Raw genomic sequence first — 18,095 nt, 5'->3', positions numbered from 1 at the left:
GCGTCTGAGATAAAACCTAAATACGATGATCAATGACTCTGCAGAATAATTTCTGGCCTCATGCTTATTCCTTTTATTTTATTGTACATGTTACAGGAGACAGTAAGTTTATATTCATTTGACTTTTATATGTGTTTTGCAAGAGAAGTGTTCTGAAATGCCACTTTGAGAGTACCACAAAGGGATACATTCAATTTATCTTTAAAGAACACTTAGATACACAAATCTCAAGAAGTAACACATGAAGGAACCTGGAAAGATTATTATTAAAATTCATGAGGAACAAACAGGCTGTTTCCTGGGCTGACCCACTGAATGTTGACTTGTAAGATCTTAGATTACCTAGTCTATCCCAATCTTCTGTGTCTCTCTAGAAGTTGTGTGAGTATTACTGTGTGCCTTCAGGGTGGTCCTTCAGTAGTTACCACTGAAAACCATGGGTATGATGGTATTCCCTGCCCTTGTGGCTTTGATGACTGCATGAGAGTGGTAATTGTCCTTCAGATGGTACATAAGTTTAACAGCAGAGACATTCAGAACTGTGTGACCATGCAAACATCTCAACCAGTGAGGGGTCAGGCAGTTACCTGACTGCATAATCATCACTTCTTAAAAGTAAAGGGGTAGGAGTTAAGTGGATACAGCAAGAAATCAGTCAACCAAGCAAGCAACCAACCAATCAACCCAGGAAGAGGGATTAGAGCAGCAAAGGTTAGTAAGTATAAATCAGTCACAGATTGTAGAAATGTCACATGAAGAAGGATAAATTGTTTGGATGTATTAAGTTCTACAGCTAGCACCTGGCACTTGTGAATATATCCATTATATGGATGAGTAAATAGTAAAAGAGAGTGCTCTTGCCTTAAAGCCTTTTTCATACAGAAATATTATAGAATTAAATGTGTCAAATTTGGCTTACCTTTCAATGAAAATGCTTAATTATATGTAAAACAATTGAAACTCACTGCACTGTAAAGTTGTTAAAAACTAGACTGACATTTTGAAATTGTTAGATAACTAAAGAAAAATTTCATTTTAAATGATCTTAAAGTTGAAAGGCAGATATAAAAATATTTAGAAAGGGGCTGTTAATGCTGAATATAATATTTATAAAACTATAGCAAAAATAAATGAACTGAAATAAGTACTAAAATACCAACAGCCAGCAAGTCTTTGTTATAAGCATACAGTATTCTTTTTTGTTTCTGAGAAACATGTGGGACTAATGAGATTGCCCAGCGGTTAAGAGCCGCTCTTGCAGAGGACTTGAGTTCAATTCTCAGTGCCCACGTGATGGTTCACAACCATCTGTAACTCTAGCTCCAGGGCTCTGATGCTTTTTCTTACCACTGCACACATGTGGTTCCCATTCAAGCACTCAGAAAGACAGAAATACAGACAGACAGACAGACAGACAGACAGACAGACAGACAGACACACACACACACACACACACACACCACACAGGTTATTTAAAAACTTTATAGTAAGAACATAAAACTTTCCAAATGTTTATGAAAGGAAAGGGAGCTGTAAATACAAATGCCTACTCATAAAATTATTGAAAATTTAAAAACAAAACCCCAAAGGTTTCATCATTCCTTTTTGTTCTCCTTCCAAGTATGATCTTATTTTGTTTTGAGTAACTCAAGAGCTAAAGGATACAAGATGGATTTTTAAAAATCTAGACCATCCTGTATAAACATCATGACTGAACAAGCTTCAGTTAATAATTAGCTTTGCTTGAGATATAGGAGAGAGTCAGAGTTATAATTAGTGGTGTTAATTTAAAAAAAAATAACTAGTGTGATGAGTCATTGGTAATTAGCTGTGTGCCAAATAATTGAAGTGCTTCTCACCTGATTATCAAGGAGAAGACGTTAATTGAGAGCTCCACACTGTATGTTTGAGGTCTAGCCTTCTCTAATCTTTCCAATCTTTTGTGCATATTTATTACTCCTATTGTCAAAGAGCCACCCAAGACATTAGCACGTTCTATAAGAATATTGTTTTAAGGACTGCTGGTTTTCTGAATTTGGAGGAAAGCTCTATGGCTGTGCTCATTCACCCTATGGGGCAGCGTCTTGTAGAAACCATAACATATCCTCAGAACCCAAGAAAATTCCTTTTCATGGCTGTTTGAATACTGAGTAATTGTACAATATGCTGACCCATGGATGTTACAGTTTATGTACAGTGTTTAATTCATCATGTGCCTACTTTCAAATGTAGCACGAGACATTGCAGCATGCATTTTCCAGATAGAAAACAAGACCGTGCTTCCAGGTCCAGTTTGTGTTGGTTGTGAGGTAGCATTATCGGCTACTTATTGATGGGGCAGTGGTGTTGGCTTTTTGAGGCAATAACAAATAACCAGGATAAATAAGCTTATACAGAAGAAAGGTTTGTTTTGGATCAAAGTTTTGGCTTTACTCCATGACTGGTTGTCTCTGTTGCTTTGGACTCATGGCGGGATAACATGGCAGAAACACATTACGGAGCAAAGCTATTCAACTCTTGGAAAGAGGAAGGAGAGAACCCTGGTCCTTCTATCCCCTCCAGGGCATGCTCCCAATCCCCAGAAGATTCTCCACTGAGCCTCACACATTAAAGTGACTAAGCCTGGGAGACTTTGTGGGGCATTTAAGATCCAGACTTTAGCAATAGTTCAGATATGAAAAGATACATGACTTACTAACAACAAAGGAGATTGGCAGGGAGTCGAATGGAATTCTAGCACCTGTAACAGTAACTGATGGGTGAGACTGAGTCACTAATCACTGTGAGCAACAAGAAAAGCAAAGGACTGTTACTACATCCAGCAACACAGTAGCAGCAACAGTAACAGCAGCAGTAGCAGCAACAGCAGTAACAGTTGTGGCAGCAGCAGCAGCAGCAGCAGCAGCAACAACAACAACAACAATAACAACAACAGCAGATGCTGTAGGAAGCAGGGCAGATGCAATGGTGCATTAGAAGCCAGAGGCTGTGGAATGCATTCCTGGGTCACCTGTGGTGTGTGAAGTCAGGCTGTGATTGTGTGAGGGAAGTGAGGCTGTTTCCAGGAAAATGTTCTCTTCTGGAAGAACAGTGTGGGTGAAAGAAGACATTTTCTTTTTTTTTTCTTTCTTTCTCTCTCTCTTTCTTTCTTTCTTTCTTTCTTTCTTTCTTTCTTTCTTTCTTTCTTTCTTAAAAATCTCTTCAGCAAGACATAAAACAGATCAAATGTTTGTTTCTATGTGACACGGGGACACTGACAAGTTACTTCCAGGTTGATGTTGGATTATTATAAGGCATATCAGTGTTTGCATGAAGTTCTATTGGGCAGACCTTCAAACCAAACAATTGGATATGACAGGTGTTAGCTAGTACTTGTGATAGGCCCTTACGATAACCACTGCTAGCACATAGTGGTTGTTATGTGTTGGCTCTGCTCCTGAACAATTAGGCTTTATTATGCATTTATTAAACAACCCGACTGCTCTAAGCAAGAAGGAAAGGAGGTTAAAAAGAACAAGAGTAAACTTTCTGGGTCTCAGTTCCATGAGATGAGTCCCTAGGTGTCTCTGGGCTTGCACGCAGATCTTCTCCTTGACCTAAGCAATCTGCCCCTCATGGTCCTAGCCTGTGGTCCTCTCTCTCTCTCTCTCTCTCTCTCTCTCTCTCTCTCTCCTCTCCATCTCCTTCTTCCAGTAGGTCCACAACTCCCGGTCTCTTCTCCAGTTCCCTCCTCCCATCGGTGGTCGATTTGCAATACAATAGCCCTGTTGGAGTCCCCTGCCCTTTTTTTTTCAATTCCAGACCCAGGATGGCTCCTCTCAGTGCATCACAATGTTTATCTCAGTGGGGTATCCGTGTTCTGGTGTCTCAAAAATAGCCTACCAAGACTGCTTTCACCAAGGGTCAAGTCACTTTCCTTCTCCGGGCAAAGCCTGCCAAGATTGCTTTCACCTTGGACCAAGTCACATTCCTTCCACAGTTCCGTCCTCCGTGCGCTATGCTACATAGCCAAAAGGGATGCTGAAAATGGAATTAAGCTTACGCACATTAGAATGTGGAAGTTATTCTGGATTATCTATTATCTATAATCACCTGGGCCTTGAAAACTGGAGGAGGAAGGTGGCAGCATCAGTTTGAGCTGTAAGAAAAGAGGAACAGAGTAGGATTCCAAATGTGAAAAGGATCCATCCTGTCTACGCTGCTGCTGACCGTGACAGTGGAGGAAGGAGGGCAGGAGCCAGTTACGTGCATTGCCTTCAGAGGCTGGACAAGTGCACTGCTAACTGCCAGAAAGAAACCAGCTTTATGATGGAGGAACTGAACTCTGCCAACTACTGAAATGAGCTAGAGAAGGTGTGCCCCTTAGGGTCTCTGGAAGAGAACACAGCCCTGTCAGCTCTTGGCTCTGCCTTTGCGAGTTCACAAGCAAAGGCTTTACTGAGCCAGGGTTCAGACCTTGTTTAAAACTGTGAAATTTGTCATGGAAAATGAATGCAGCACTCATAGCAAGTGTCTCTGTTGGGGACGTGGGGGTGTGATGTGGCTGACAAGCTTTCTTCTTGGCACGTCACTATATGACCAAAGGAAATGAGCCCTGGAGAGCATAGCACTGTCAGTGAGCATTTGTTAAACTCCACTAAGTGTCAGGGGCTGTGCCAGGAGCATGGCTAATGCATGGGACAAAACAGACAAAAGAGCTCAACTCTCAGGTTTCTTCAATCTGTGAGTTTAAAAAAAAAAGGGAAAAATTAAAAAAAAAAAAAAGACCTGTATAATATTGGGAGGTGTTGAGAACTGTGAAGGAAAGATGGCGGGAGATGGGGGAGGGGCGAATGGGGATGCAGTCTTACACTGGGAAAGCTTACTCTGAAGCTGACATTTGAGAAAGAGTCTGAAGGATGGAAGGGAAGGAGTACTGAGGGAACTAGGAGGAACAGCGTTGAAACCCAGGAAGAGCAAATGGGCTGAACCTGGACAAGTTGCTGACATATCGTTGGGGAAGGCAGATCCTTGAGTCTTCAGAAGTAGACTGTGGCTTGGTGAGGTGGGTGGTGGGGAACTTTGGGGGCTAAAGTGATAAGAGCAAATGCGGGTGGATCATTGGTACCAAGTGTTGGAATCAGGTAAGATGGAACACCCAGGCACACAACAGAGAACAGGAAGTAGCTTTACTGGCAGCAAGGACAGGAGACACCAAGGGCTCATCATGAACCTTTGGCTTGTGGCTTAGACTTAGGGATCTAGATCTACCATTCCCCAAAGTGCTGAATTGTAAGACTCTGATCAGGAGAGTCTATACTGGGAAGCAACAAATCAGAGAGATGGAGACCGGGTCGATGCAAAAGCAAGAGGCTTTATTGTTCCAGCGTGCTGGGGTCCACCTGCACACAGGAGTCAGGCGACCCAGAACAGGAGAATCGTAGGGTTTTTATATTCTTAGGCTGGGCAGATTTTGGTCACAGTTCCTGGAGGGGAGGGCTAGGTGAGGCTGTGGAAACTTCACAGTTCCTTAGGCAGACTGAGTCTCCAGGGAAGTTGTTTTATCTCAGCTAATCACTCGGTGGAGTTTCTGGAAACTGCTAGCAGGTCTGGCTTATGGCAGTGCGTGGTCATTCCTGGAATCCAGGAAGAAGTGAAGTCACCTGGAGACAATTTCCCATACAGAACATGGTATTAGTTGCAGAATATAAATTACGTGTAGGATATGGCATTAATTTTGCCCCTACAGAATCACCCTGAAAAGCTCCCTACTCTGGGATGGCCAATGCAGGGGACACATAATATGTTGCAGGAACTTCCTGTGTCTGAGCAGGACCTGCACACAGTCTGGTCTTCACTACAGTCTTTGGTTCTACCCGAACATGTCGCATTCCCACACTTTGCACAGTTAATCATCGGAAGCACAGGGCAGTGGTGGGGAGAGCTGTAGAAAACTGTCCTAGAGAGAGAGAGTTAGGGGTAGGGCAAGAGGAGGAGGAGGAGGAGGAGGAGGAGGAGGAGGAGGAGGAGGAGGAGGAGGAGGAGAGAGGGAAGATGGCATAAGAATGGCCTGCTGACAATCCATCCAGCTGGAGGTGTGATGGACTTGGAGCTTGTAAGAATGATGAGATGGCATTCGTCTTGAGAAGCATAGAGCTGCTGTGATCGCTGTGTCTGAGGTGAGCACAAAGACTCACACTGGTAAAAAAGAAACCTAAATCTTGAACCACTTTTGTGTATCAAGTTCTTCAATAGCAGTTAAAAAAAAATCTAAGGTAGGACTGTAGCTACTACTGAGACAGTTGGAAGAATTATACCACAGCTGTTCACAGTGACTCCCAGTGTTTCTTCTATATTGTCACTGCTTTTATAGTGGGTATCCTGGTATGATTTAGATACTTTAATTTAGCAGATCAAAGACTCCTGTAACGTGCCCATGAAGAGACCAAGCAGGTGATTTTGAGGGACATTTGCATCTCATCTCTTCCGGTTTAGTTTCCAAACTTGTCAGGTTTTATTTTGTTTTTATTTTTTATTTTATTTTATTTGTTACATTTTGCCCCAGGGACTGTTTTGAAGGCGTTTGTTCAATATTATTTTCTTGTCTTTATTTCCTTTTCTCACCAGAAGGCAATTGCTTCCCAGAATGGGATGGACTCATTTGCTGGCCTAGAGGAACAGTGGGGAAAATGTCGTCTGTGCCATGCCCTCCTTATATTTATGACTTCAATCATAAAGGTAGTGAACTTTTCTGAGATGATTGATTGCAGGCAGACATTTACTCTTTCTTTTGGTGTTTAATAACAGAGTTTCAGGGAACTGTGCAATCTCAGCATCTTTCTTGTCTTTCCAGGAGTTGCTTTCCGGCACTGTACCCTCAATGGAACCTGGGATTTTATTCATAGTTCAAATAAAACATGGGCTAATTATTCAGACTGCTTTCTACAGCCTGATATCAACATAGGAAAGGTAATAACATTTCTATGTTTGTGAATCCCCAAGGAAAGCACAGGACATTTTTACACAATTTTTGCTTATTAGCCATTATATACAAAAATCTTTTTTATTTAATGACACAAAGATCATGAAAGATTAAAACTGCTGGTAGAATCTTTTTAGATGCATTTGAACCTCTCTGCTGTTTTCCTTAGGTTAGCATTATCTGGTACACACACACACAGACACACACACATCATACACACATGTACACACACCACACACAGTTTATTATATTACTTAGTTATATTATATTATTCCATATTATGTTATAGTATGTATACAAATAGGTAGTGATAAACACAATTTATTCTTGATTACCTGTGAGTGGCAAATCCCATCTCACTGTGAAGAATCTTTTCATTTTAGTGATGTATAGTCCATTGCAGACGATTGCCATTGATAATTTCATTTTAAGTGACAAATCAGAGATGTAGACAAATACTGAGCAAGAGTCAGCATATAGGTGTTTCATACCTTAATTTCACAGATGGGAGTCAACTGTGAGGCAGTGGAACAGTGTGGGCCCAGGAGACAGCTGATGGCAGCGTCAAGGGCTACACTCTGGTGTCCTTGTTCTGTATTGAGTGGTTTGATGTAGCAGCCATATGTAAGTGATCAAACATTGTATTCAATGGTTTAAAAGTCACAGTTAAGTTCCGATCACTTAGACCTGGTGAGCAAAAGTATGTGGTGACACACACCTATGATGCTGGGGAGGAGGGTAGTAAGCTGATGTACAAGAGCCTTGATGAGGTCCATAGACCAGGCCATCATGCAGAAACTCTGTTTGGAGAAAGAGCTATAGGAGGAAGTCTTTGATATGAAACTTTGTCAGCTCAGTTGAAATACAGCTTTCTTTCTTCTTTTCCATCACAAAGTGTCACCACCCCAGTGAGCATGATGGTAATTTTCAACCTTTAGTTTTGTACTTCCAGATTGAAACTTCTTAAATAGGTGATGTGAGATTGCTGTACACTTTACAAGGCAACTCATGCCGACACAGAGGCAATTAATATGAGAGACTACAAAATCATTTTCAGTCCTCGACAGAGAAACAAAAACAAACAACAAAACACCAATACGCTAAAAGTACATTTAAAAGACCAATAAAATGACTTGAATAAGTATGAAAAATAAAGAGGTTAACATTCACTGACAAATTGTGTGCTTGGTGGTGATCTTTTCTTGTGCATTAAAGAATGACAAATGCACAACTTTCACAGTTTTTACATGGCCATTCATCAACATGACTTTTATTAATACAACTCTAGTCTTTCAACCATGCCTTCTGATTACAGTACATTCTAAGAAGTATACTAGTAAAGGATGGTTAATAAGTCCAAGATAAATACTATTTATTTTCCCCCCATTTTCATGTGTATGTGTGCATGTGTGTGTGCAGCTGTGCATGTCTATACTTATGTGAACATGCATGTGGAGTCTGGAAATAGGTGTTAGGTAATCCCGGATCACTCATCCACTTTGTGCATTGAGACTAAGTCGCTCACTCAACCCTAGAGCTCGTCCATAGGTTGAATTCTTATGCTTGCCCAGTAGGTGCTTTAAACATGAAACCATCCCTTAGTCTCTAGATATATATCCTATTTCATATAAAAATAATTTGAAAGTTTACTAAGAGGTAAAAATTTTTGGGAGTTGTAAACAGTTTTATTTACTTAATAAAAATGCAGAGGGCCAGGCTAAAGGGCTTGGCTCACGACTCCCCAGCACCCATGGAAAAGCTGGGGGCAGCAGAATGCGTCTATAACCTGAGTGCTGTGGGCTGGAGAAAAGCCAGATTCTCAGTGCTTGCTGGTCAAACCACTCTAGCCAATCAAGGTGAGATCTGGGTGAGAGGCCGTCTCAAAAAGATTTAGACAAATAACATTGCCAAAGAAAAAATTTAATCAACAAAAGAATAATTAAACCTAATTGCTTGAAAAAAATGGAGAATGGGAGAAGACCCCAGCACTGACCTCTGACATTGATGCTCACATGCGTGGGTGAGGTAACCCCATTAGATATATTACAGAGCACATCTTACAGAAAACATCCTGTCAGCCGTCTCTTGTCTAACGGCTGTATGCAGCTTAGAATACAATTAGCAACTTATATTAAACATCTCAAAGGGCTGTCACCAGTGTGTCTTCCCTGCTACAACTACAGGGTAGGGTCTCATGGCAGAGTTCCTGGTCTCCTGGCTCTTAAAATCTTTCTGCCCACTCTTCCTCCATGTTTTCTGAGCTTTAGGTGCAGGAGTTGGGCTGTAGATACATTACCCAGGGAACGGACACAAGTGGCTGCCTAAATAAAACCTGAGCAATTCCAGCACCAGTTGATCTGTTACTGTAGATGGGGGAAATCTCCTAGGGCCCCACTCTTAGATGAAGAGCTACAGCCATCAACACCTGCTGAGAGAGGGAGGATTCACCTTCCTCAGGGATGGTTGGTAATCTGATACCACATGGTCAGCCTTAGAAACATACACCTGCAGGCAACAGCACTGGATGGCACAGCAGGATATACACATACATATATATATGATACATATATACATATATGATACATATATATGTGATACATATATATACATATATATATTTACATCAGTGGTTAAAGAAGAGTAGGCCATGAGTTTGAGGGGAAAGTGGGAGGGATATGAGGCAGGGAAGAAAGGGTGAATGTTATAACTATATTTTAATTAAAAATATAGAGAGAAATAAATTCTTAAAAGGTCATATCCTTAGATGTCATAGCTTACTTCAAAGACTGATTATAAAGATTTGAAGTAGGGAAGTTGAATAGAAAAAATAATATTCACCAAATGATTAGTTGTTGTAAGGTATATTATGAATAGTTTAAGTTGTACTTCCAAATAAATAGTTTGTAGAAATCCAGCAATACAAGCAATGGATACATTTTGGTTTTTTTCTAAAGAAAGGAGCGGCCCCTGGGACCATTTGTCTGTGGGTCTGCAGCAGAAGGAAGCAAGGATGTCACAGAAGTGGATAGAAGAAAGTAGGAAAGGATAGGGGCTTTCCAACCAACTTTTAACAGATAAGAGCTAGCATAAGAGCTTAGGATCCCGAGGGCTCAGCCCTAGTGACAGTGAGGCCCCTTGGGCCCTTCACCATGAATAGCATCGAAGCATGCCAAAGGCTGGGCGCCGTGAAGGATAAGATGACAAGTCTCTTGAGATACACATAGGGCTGACACAGATAAAAAGTTCACATTATCTGAAGTCATGGGGACAGAGGATAGAAAATGAGAGAAACCCCTTGAGGCACATGAAACTCTCATTAAGTATATGATGACTGTGTAGCAGGCTGGCCACAGAGGAAAAAAAAAAAAAAACAACAAAAACCACCCTTCAGCCACAAAAGTACAAGGCTGCGGCCTCACATAGGAGCTGAAAAAGGTTGTCATTTGAAGCAAGAATGGTTGCCTGAGAAGTGTCGCACAGCAGCAGGAGGAGAAAAAAGCCCCTGAGATGCAGAAAGGATGTGAGGGTGGTGCCTTTCACTTATTTTAGCTGTGGACATTCTAGCAGAAAAGAAAAAGAAGTAAAAAGGCAAACACTTTGGAAAATAAGCAAGATTGCTTGTAATTGTGGATGATATAATCTTATAGAAAAACCCCAGAATCCGAAGAAAAAAATTACTAGAACTAATGAGTGAGTTCAGTAATGTTCGAGCTAAGAAAAAAAAAATCTTCACACTGAATGACAGCTTCCCTACATTAATAAATTAACAAGAAAGAGCAACAAGAAAATAATCTCACTTCCATTCACCAAATGACATGAAATAATTAGAAATAAATTTCTCTAAGGGACTAAAGAACTGTACACTGAAACTACAGAATATTGGTTGAAGAAATTGAAGCTACAAACATGTAGAAAGGCAGCCAACGTTTGTGGATTATATGAATTAATATATTTTAAATGTCCAAAATAACCAAATTGACTTACAGATTCATTCCAGTTCCTATAAAATTTTCAGTGTCTTTTTTAAAAATAGAAATAGATGAAACTTCTAAAATTTGTATAGACTCACAAAGGACCACGAATAGGCAAAACTCTTTTGAGTGATAACAAAGCTAGAGTAGTTACACTATCCAACTTTAAAACACATCACAAAATGTAGTAACCAGGGCTGCGTGATACCGGCATAAGAGCAGACATGCAGACCTATGGAGCAGAATGGAGACATTAAAAGCAAATCTGCATGTTCATGGCCAATGAAGTTTTGAGAAGGATGCTCAAAAATACACCACGGAGAAGAGGTGGTCTTTTTCATGAACGGCGTAGGGATGCTGCTTACCACTGTGCTGAGGAACCGAATGACTGTTATCCTGCGTACAAAGAGAAAGCCAAATAAACGCGCAACACCGGAAAGAGTAAAACATAGACAATAACGTCAGTATAGACAAAAGAGCAACCAGGGGAATAATGGGTAGAACAAAGAGACGACCTATGGAGCGGGAGAGCACAGAGGAGCCTGCATCCACCCAGACATGGCGCGGCAGACCTCTAATGCCAGCATTTGGGAGAAAGGGATAGCAGGATTGGGAGTTCAAAGCCAGCCTGGCCTATGTAGTGAAGGCCCCACCTCTCTGCCAAGGCTATATTAAAATATGTAAGCAATAAGGACGACTCAATGTAAGAAATGAAGCAATTATTTCATAAGCTACAGATGTGAATAGATATTTCTCAAAGGACAATACGCAAACTGCCAACAGATATGAGAATATGTTAAACATTGCTAATCAGAAAAATGTAAACGGTTCATCATCTGAAAATGTAAATTAAACTACAGTAACAGGCTGGGCGTGGTGGTGGCACACGCGTTGAATCACAGCCTTTGGGAGGCAGAGGCAGGTGGATCTCTGTGAGTTCAAAGTGAGTCTAGGACACTCTGTCTCAAAAATCTAAACAACAACAACAACAACAACAACAACAACAACAACCCCTACAATACAGATATCTTGTATCTGTTAGAACAATTATTACCAAAATGACAAAAAAAAAATTGTAAAAGCTTAATCAAGGGGACCCTGGAAGACTGTTTGCTGGTAGGAGACAGGTGAATACAATCATTGTGGAAACAAGTAGGCAGTTTCTTATAAAATTAAAAATTGAATGTCATGTTATCCCAGAAGTCCCACTACTGGGCATATACCCAAAGGAGATGCAGCCCGTATGTTGGAGGTGCACATGCCCACTCATGTGCCTTGTAGCATTATTTGATTGTCAAACTACAGAGCAGCCTCAGAGCTGCCAGGAAGGAAACACTGTCAAAGCTAACAAGAGAAATATCCATATTTCATCAAGCTGGATTCAAAAAGTACTTTTATCTATTTATTTATATTTTTAAATTTAACTTTATTTTTTTTGTTTTGTTTTTGTTTTTGTTTTTTTCTCCTTTATTAATTTATTCTTGTTACATCTCAATGGTTATCCCATCCCTTGTATCCTCCCATTCTTCCTTCCCTCCCATTTTCCCCTTATTCCCCTCCCCTATGACTGTTCCTGAGGGGGATTACCTCCCCCTGTATATGTTCATAGGGTATCAAGTCTCTTCTTGGTAACCTGCTGTCTTTCCTCTGAGTGCCACCAGGTCTCCCCCTCCAGGGGACATGGTCAAAGGTGAGGCACCAGAGTATGTGAGAAAGTAATATCCCACTCTCCACTCTACTGTGGAGAGTGTTCTGTCCATTGTCTAGATCTGGGTAGGAGTTTAAGGTTTACCGCCTGTATTGTCCTTGGCTGGTGCCTTAGTTTGAGCGGGACCCCTGTGCCCAAATCTGCCTTTCATAATGTTCTACTTGTAGGCTTCTAGGACCCTCTGGATCCTTCTACTTTGCCATTCTCCCATGCTTCTCTCATCTAGAGTCCCACTAGAATGTCCTCCCCTCTGTCTCAGTTTCCTGGTAAGTGAAGGCTTTCGTGGGACATGCCCCTTGGGCTAATATGCAGTTATAAGTGAGTATATACCATTTGAGTCTTTCTGCTTCTGGGTTAACTCACTCATTATGATCATTTCTAGCTCAATCCATTTATCCACAAATTTCAGGAATTCCTTGTTTTTAATAGCTGAATAGTATTCCATAGTGTATATGTACCACAGTTTCTTTATCCATTCTTCTATTGAGGGACACTTAGGCTGTTTCCATGTTCTGGCTATTATGAATAAGGCTGCTATGAACATGGTTGAGCAAATTTTCTTGTTGTGTGCTGGAGCGTCTTCTGGGAATATTTTTTTCCAACCTTTTATCCTGAGGTAATGCCTATCATTATGGGTGAGATGTGTTTCTTGAATGCAGAAGAATGTTGGATCCTGTTTATGCACCCATTCAGTTAGTCTGTGTCTTTTTATTGGAGAATTGAGACCATTGATGTTGAGAGATATTAATGACCAGTTACTGTTAAGAGTCTTAATTTTGATGTTGGTTCCAGTCGAGCGTTTGTGTAGTTGTGTTTTTGCCATGGTATAGTTATCTATTTCCTGAGTAGTTTTGGTTGTAGCTTGACCCTTTGGGATGGAGTTTTCCTTCTAGTAACTTCTGTAAAGCTGGATTTGTGGATAGGTACTGTTTGAATTTGGTTTTGTCATGGAATATTTTGTTTTCTCCATCAATGGTTATTGATAGTTTTGCTGGGTAAAGTAGTCTGGCCTGGCATCTGTGGTCTCTTAGGGTATGCAGGATCTCTGTCCAGGCCCTTCTGGCTTTGATGGTCTCTGCTGAGAAGTCGGGTGTAATTCTGATAGGTTTGCCATTAAATGTTATTTGGCCCTTTTCCCTTGCAGCTTTTAATATTTTTTCTTTGTTCTGTATGTTTTGTGTTTTGATTATTATGTGACGGGCAGTTTTTCTTTTCTGGTCAATTCTATTTGGTGTTCTGTATGCCTCTTGTATGTTTATAGGCATCTCTTTCTTTAGATTGGGGAAATTTTCTTCTATGATTTTGTTGAGAATAGTTTCTGGGCCTTGGAGTCTGATATCTTCTCTTTCTTCAATGCCTATTTTCCTCAGATTTCTTCTTTTTATGGTGCCCTTAATTTCTTGGTTGTTTTGTGTCAGGAGTTTTCCAGATTTGGCATTTTCTTTAATGGTTGCTTCAAGATCTATGATTGTATCTTCTAGACTTGAGATTCGTTCTTCCATCTCTTGGATTCTGTTAGAAAAGCTCAGCACTGTGTCATTTGCCTTCTTCTCTGAGGCCTCACGATCTCGTTTTTCTTCTGTCTGTGTGTTTATCATTGAATCCATTTTCATCTTCATATCTTGAACAGATTTTTTTATTTCTTTCATCTGGTTGTTTACATTTTCCTGAAAATTTTCCAGTTCCATTCTATGTGCTTCTTTTATGTCTCGCACCTGCTTGGCTGCATCATCCTGCATCTGATTTCGAATTTTATTTGTTTCCTCCATTATCATCCTCATTACCAAGGATTTGAGGTCATTTTCTTGTGTTTCCATTGTATTTGAGTTCTCTGGGTTGTTTTCTTTGGGATAGCTGGAAACTGGAGACGCCATGTTGTTTTGGGGTTTTTTTGTGTATGCTTTTACGCTGTCCTTTAGACATCTTGCCATCTCTGTTTTTGTTGGGTAACTTCCAGAGTTGGGTAGAGGGAGTCTGATGATAGATTCACTTGTTTTCTCATGATTTCCGTAGGCTGGATCCTGATACTTCACTGGTGTGGATGGCAGGAGGTTAGCCCTGTCTTTTTGGGCTCTCACAGCCAGTGATTCTCAGCTCCCCTTTGCTGTGGGTCCTACAATCGTTCTGGGTCTCTGAATGAGCGTTGGATCAGGCCAAGGTATCCACAACCTTTTGGGTCCCCTGCCAAGTCCAGCCAGGGATTATGGGCCCGAACCACGCGTCGAGCTCAGCTAGTTTCTCAGGGCCTGAACCGTCTGGCACGGCAGGAGAACTGCGACTGCACTGAGCAGGCGCCTAGGGTGGAAGTGAGCGTTCCACCCAGCCAGAGTCACAGCCGAACTGCGACTGCGCTGAGCCAACGACTAGGGTGGAAGTGAGCGCTCCGCCCAGCTTGCGTCACAGCAGGAAAACTGCGGCTGTGCTGAGCTGGAACCTAGGGTGGAAGTGAGCACTCAGCCCAGCCTGTATCACAGCAGGGGAGCTGTGCCTCGGGCAGAATTGCTTGCTGAGCTGAGCCAGCTTCTCCACGGCACAGCTCACTGAGCAAACCCAGGACTCTGGGGCTGAACTGTCTGCTGAGTCCAGTTTGGGTTACAAGGCACCACGCGACCCAAATCCTGTCCAGACTCCCCTCTTCTGCAGCAACTCCCACTGTCCACCACACCAATCACCTCCACTGAAAGGCTCGGAGCTGCAAACCTCAGCCACCGCCGCTGGTGCTGCTGGAGCCGCTGGAGCCGCTGGTGCCGCTGGTGACACTGCTGTCTCTGCAGCTGCTGCTCTGATCCGAGAAAGCCCTCGCTCCTCGAGTGTGCAGAGGCAACCAGGTCCTCCGCACCCTGGTCCCTGCGAACCATGGAGCACTTCTGCTGCCGTGGTGTGGGGACCTTGGTGTTCCTGGCTCAGAAATCTGTGCAATTCCCTGAATTGTTCACTGGAGCTTTCAAACACGGTCCACACTGCTCGCCACCATCTTGGATCTCCTAAATTTAACTTTAAATTAAAAAATATTTTAAAATTTCTCATGCAACAGATAATAGGTTTTTTTATAGTCTATCTTTCAAACAATTGGATTAAATTGACATTTACAGAGTACTCAATAACTCAAAAGTCATATCTTTAGGAGCACACATTGAAATTTTAACAGGATAGAATTTATATTGGTCTAAAATGAACTCTCCATAACTTCCTTAACTGAAATCCTCGGTATGTTCTCTGATTCTAAAATTATTAATGAAAAATTATAATTATAAGCACACGAACAGCTCACAAACAGTTGAAAATTACATGACTCGTGGCAAAGTTCACATTGAAGAAATAAAAGTCTGAAGTATGTGAAATGCCAAATGTGAATTTTTAAAGAAAGTTATAATGTTAATGTCTTAATTAGGAAACAAGATCATTGAACAGTCCGAGTTTTTCCATGCAGGGTACAGTTTCCACATTCAGCAAGATAACGTGATACCTAAATCAAACATTGAACAAAATATACAAAATAATAAAATAGAATTCCAAAGACACTCAAATAACACACAAGAGAAGCAAGAATGTTTTTAAATTAAAAAAAATACCATGCAATATAAAATAATGATGTGCTTAGCCGCATTATGACAGTATGTATAAAATATGCTCTATATACACAAAGCAACCGATGTCATCTGCTAAAATATGACCCAACTGTATACTATTGATAGGAAACTCACTCAAATATGACAATATACATATGCTATGAATGTACCCTGGACGTTACTCAGCAATAAAAATATCAAATGAGCAATGGATGGGACAACTTGGATCCATCTCAAGGGCTCTTGGTTAATTTTTCAAAAGTCTCAGTCAGCTTATGCCAACACCATGAGAAGACAAATTCATGTAGTGGAAAACATTTTGAATTTGCCAGGGCCTTGGATGTCAGGGAAGAGGAGGGGAGGCATTGCCATGTATGGGCAGCATCTTTGCACTGGTGGATGGCTTCTGCTCTCGATTTCAGTGGTGTCATAAAGATGTAACACAGGTAAATCAGTCAGTACATTGCAATAGTGTTGCGCTCCTGGTTTGTGCATCTTACTGTAATTATGGTAGATATAACCATTAAAGGATAATGAATAGAGGGTATGTGAAACCCCCTCCTACTTACTATATCTTTCCATTTTCTGTGATTCTACCATTTGAAATAAAAAAAATTTAACAAAAAATGAAATATAAGAACACGTAACAGTACTGAAGATTATCGACCACAGTATGTTGACAAAAGAGCATACATTTTATAATTTTTTTTTTAAGTCTAAGAACAGACTGGAAGAATATGAAGCGTGTGAACAGAGAAAGCTAATTTGTGGTGACAGAAATTGAAATCACATTTGTGCGTGGGTGGACAGTGGGTGGCTTTTTTTCCCCACTAGCGAAGGGTACAAATGAACTTGGTGTGTCAACGCCTGTCAAGCAGCTTGTCTTAGATCTGTCTGTCTCATCTCGTGTAAGTTACAGCCCATAAAAGCTAGAGAGAACCAGACACAATATTCCCAAATGGAGGAAATTGTTTTGAACTATTTTCTCTTACATGTGCTGACTATCTCTTCCCCTACAGCAAGAGTTCTTTGAAAGCCTCTATGTCCTGTACACTGTCGGCTACTCTGTCTCTTTTGGTTCCTTGGCTGTGGCCATTCTCATCATTGGCTACTTCAGGTGAGTGGTTCCCAAGGGCTTTCTCCCAGAGGGGCTCTAATGCCCATCTGTAGGGCACACCCAATGCACACAGCCTGTGTTCTCTAGATTTTTCCTATAGGCGTTTATTTGTGGAGTGAGATAGGGTCTCATATAGGCCAGGCTGGCGGCAGAGTCACAGTGGCTAATGATGATCTGATCTCCATCCTCCTGCCTGCACTTACACAGTGCTGGGATTACAGGCTAAATGGCATACCTGGGTTATATGGTCCTAGGGACCGAAGGTAGGGCTTTGTGAGTGCTAGGTAAGCATGCTGCACACTGAGCAACCACCCACACCCCAATTTTCAGCTAGTACAAGACTGCTGTTATTTGTCTTTGACAGTTCATTTCCATGTCTTCTAAAAACTGAAAGCATCACATGTGTGACTCCTGTAGGCTAATAAATCTTTATCTCAGTATATGTGTTTGTAAAAGGTTCTGGTACTGCATATGATTTAACAAAAAATATCCACTCATGGTGAAGTTACTCATTTTCCCCAAATCCTTTGGGTACTATTATATACATACAAATGTATGTATCTAAATTATTTGATATCAGCACATAAAACGGTATTACATTTGTGACCAATAAAATTCTATATAACTTAAATTGGCACAAAATTGTGACCAACAAAATTGAACAATGCCAGAGAAAAACATATACAGGGTGGTTATACTAACATCTCTCTCTCTCTCTCTCTCTCTCTCTCTCTCTCTCTCTCTCTCTCTCTCTCTCACACACACACAC

The 18,095-nt window shown here is 41.2% G+C and overlaps 1 protein-coding gene across 1 annotated transcript in view; it reads left to right on the top strand.

Annotated features, from left to right (window-relative positions):
- Nucleotides 1-18,095, top strand: part of PTH2R (parathyroid hormone 2 receptor) — a 79,081-nt gene that overhangs the window by 17,975 nt on the left and 43,011 nt on the right. The window contains exons 3-5 of the mRNA XM_084780798.1: nt 6,607-6,717; nt 6,833-6,948; nt 17,229-17,326. Of these exons, the coding sequence (XP_084636924.1) occupies nt 6,607-6,717; nt 6,833-6,948; nt 17,229-17,326 (325 nt within the window). The remainder of the gene's footprint in view (nt 1-6,606; nt 6,718-6,832; nt 6,949-17,228; nt 17,327-18,095) is intronic.

The sequence above is a fragment of the Acomys minous genome, assembly GCF_964271855.1.
Source record: "Acomys minous genome assembly, chromosome: 4".
Lineage (NCBI taxonomy): Eukaryota > Metazoa > Chordata > Mammalia > Rodentia > Muridae > Acomys > Acomys minous.
Note: the sequence above shows the minus strand (reverse complement) of the source record. Positions and strands in the feature narration are given on the sequence as shown.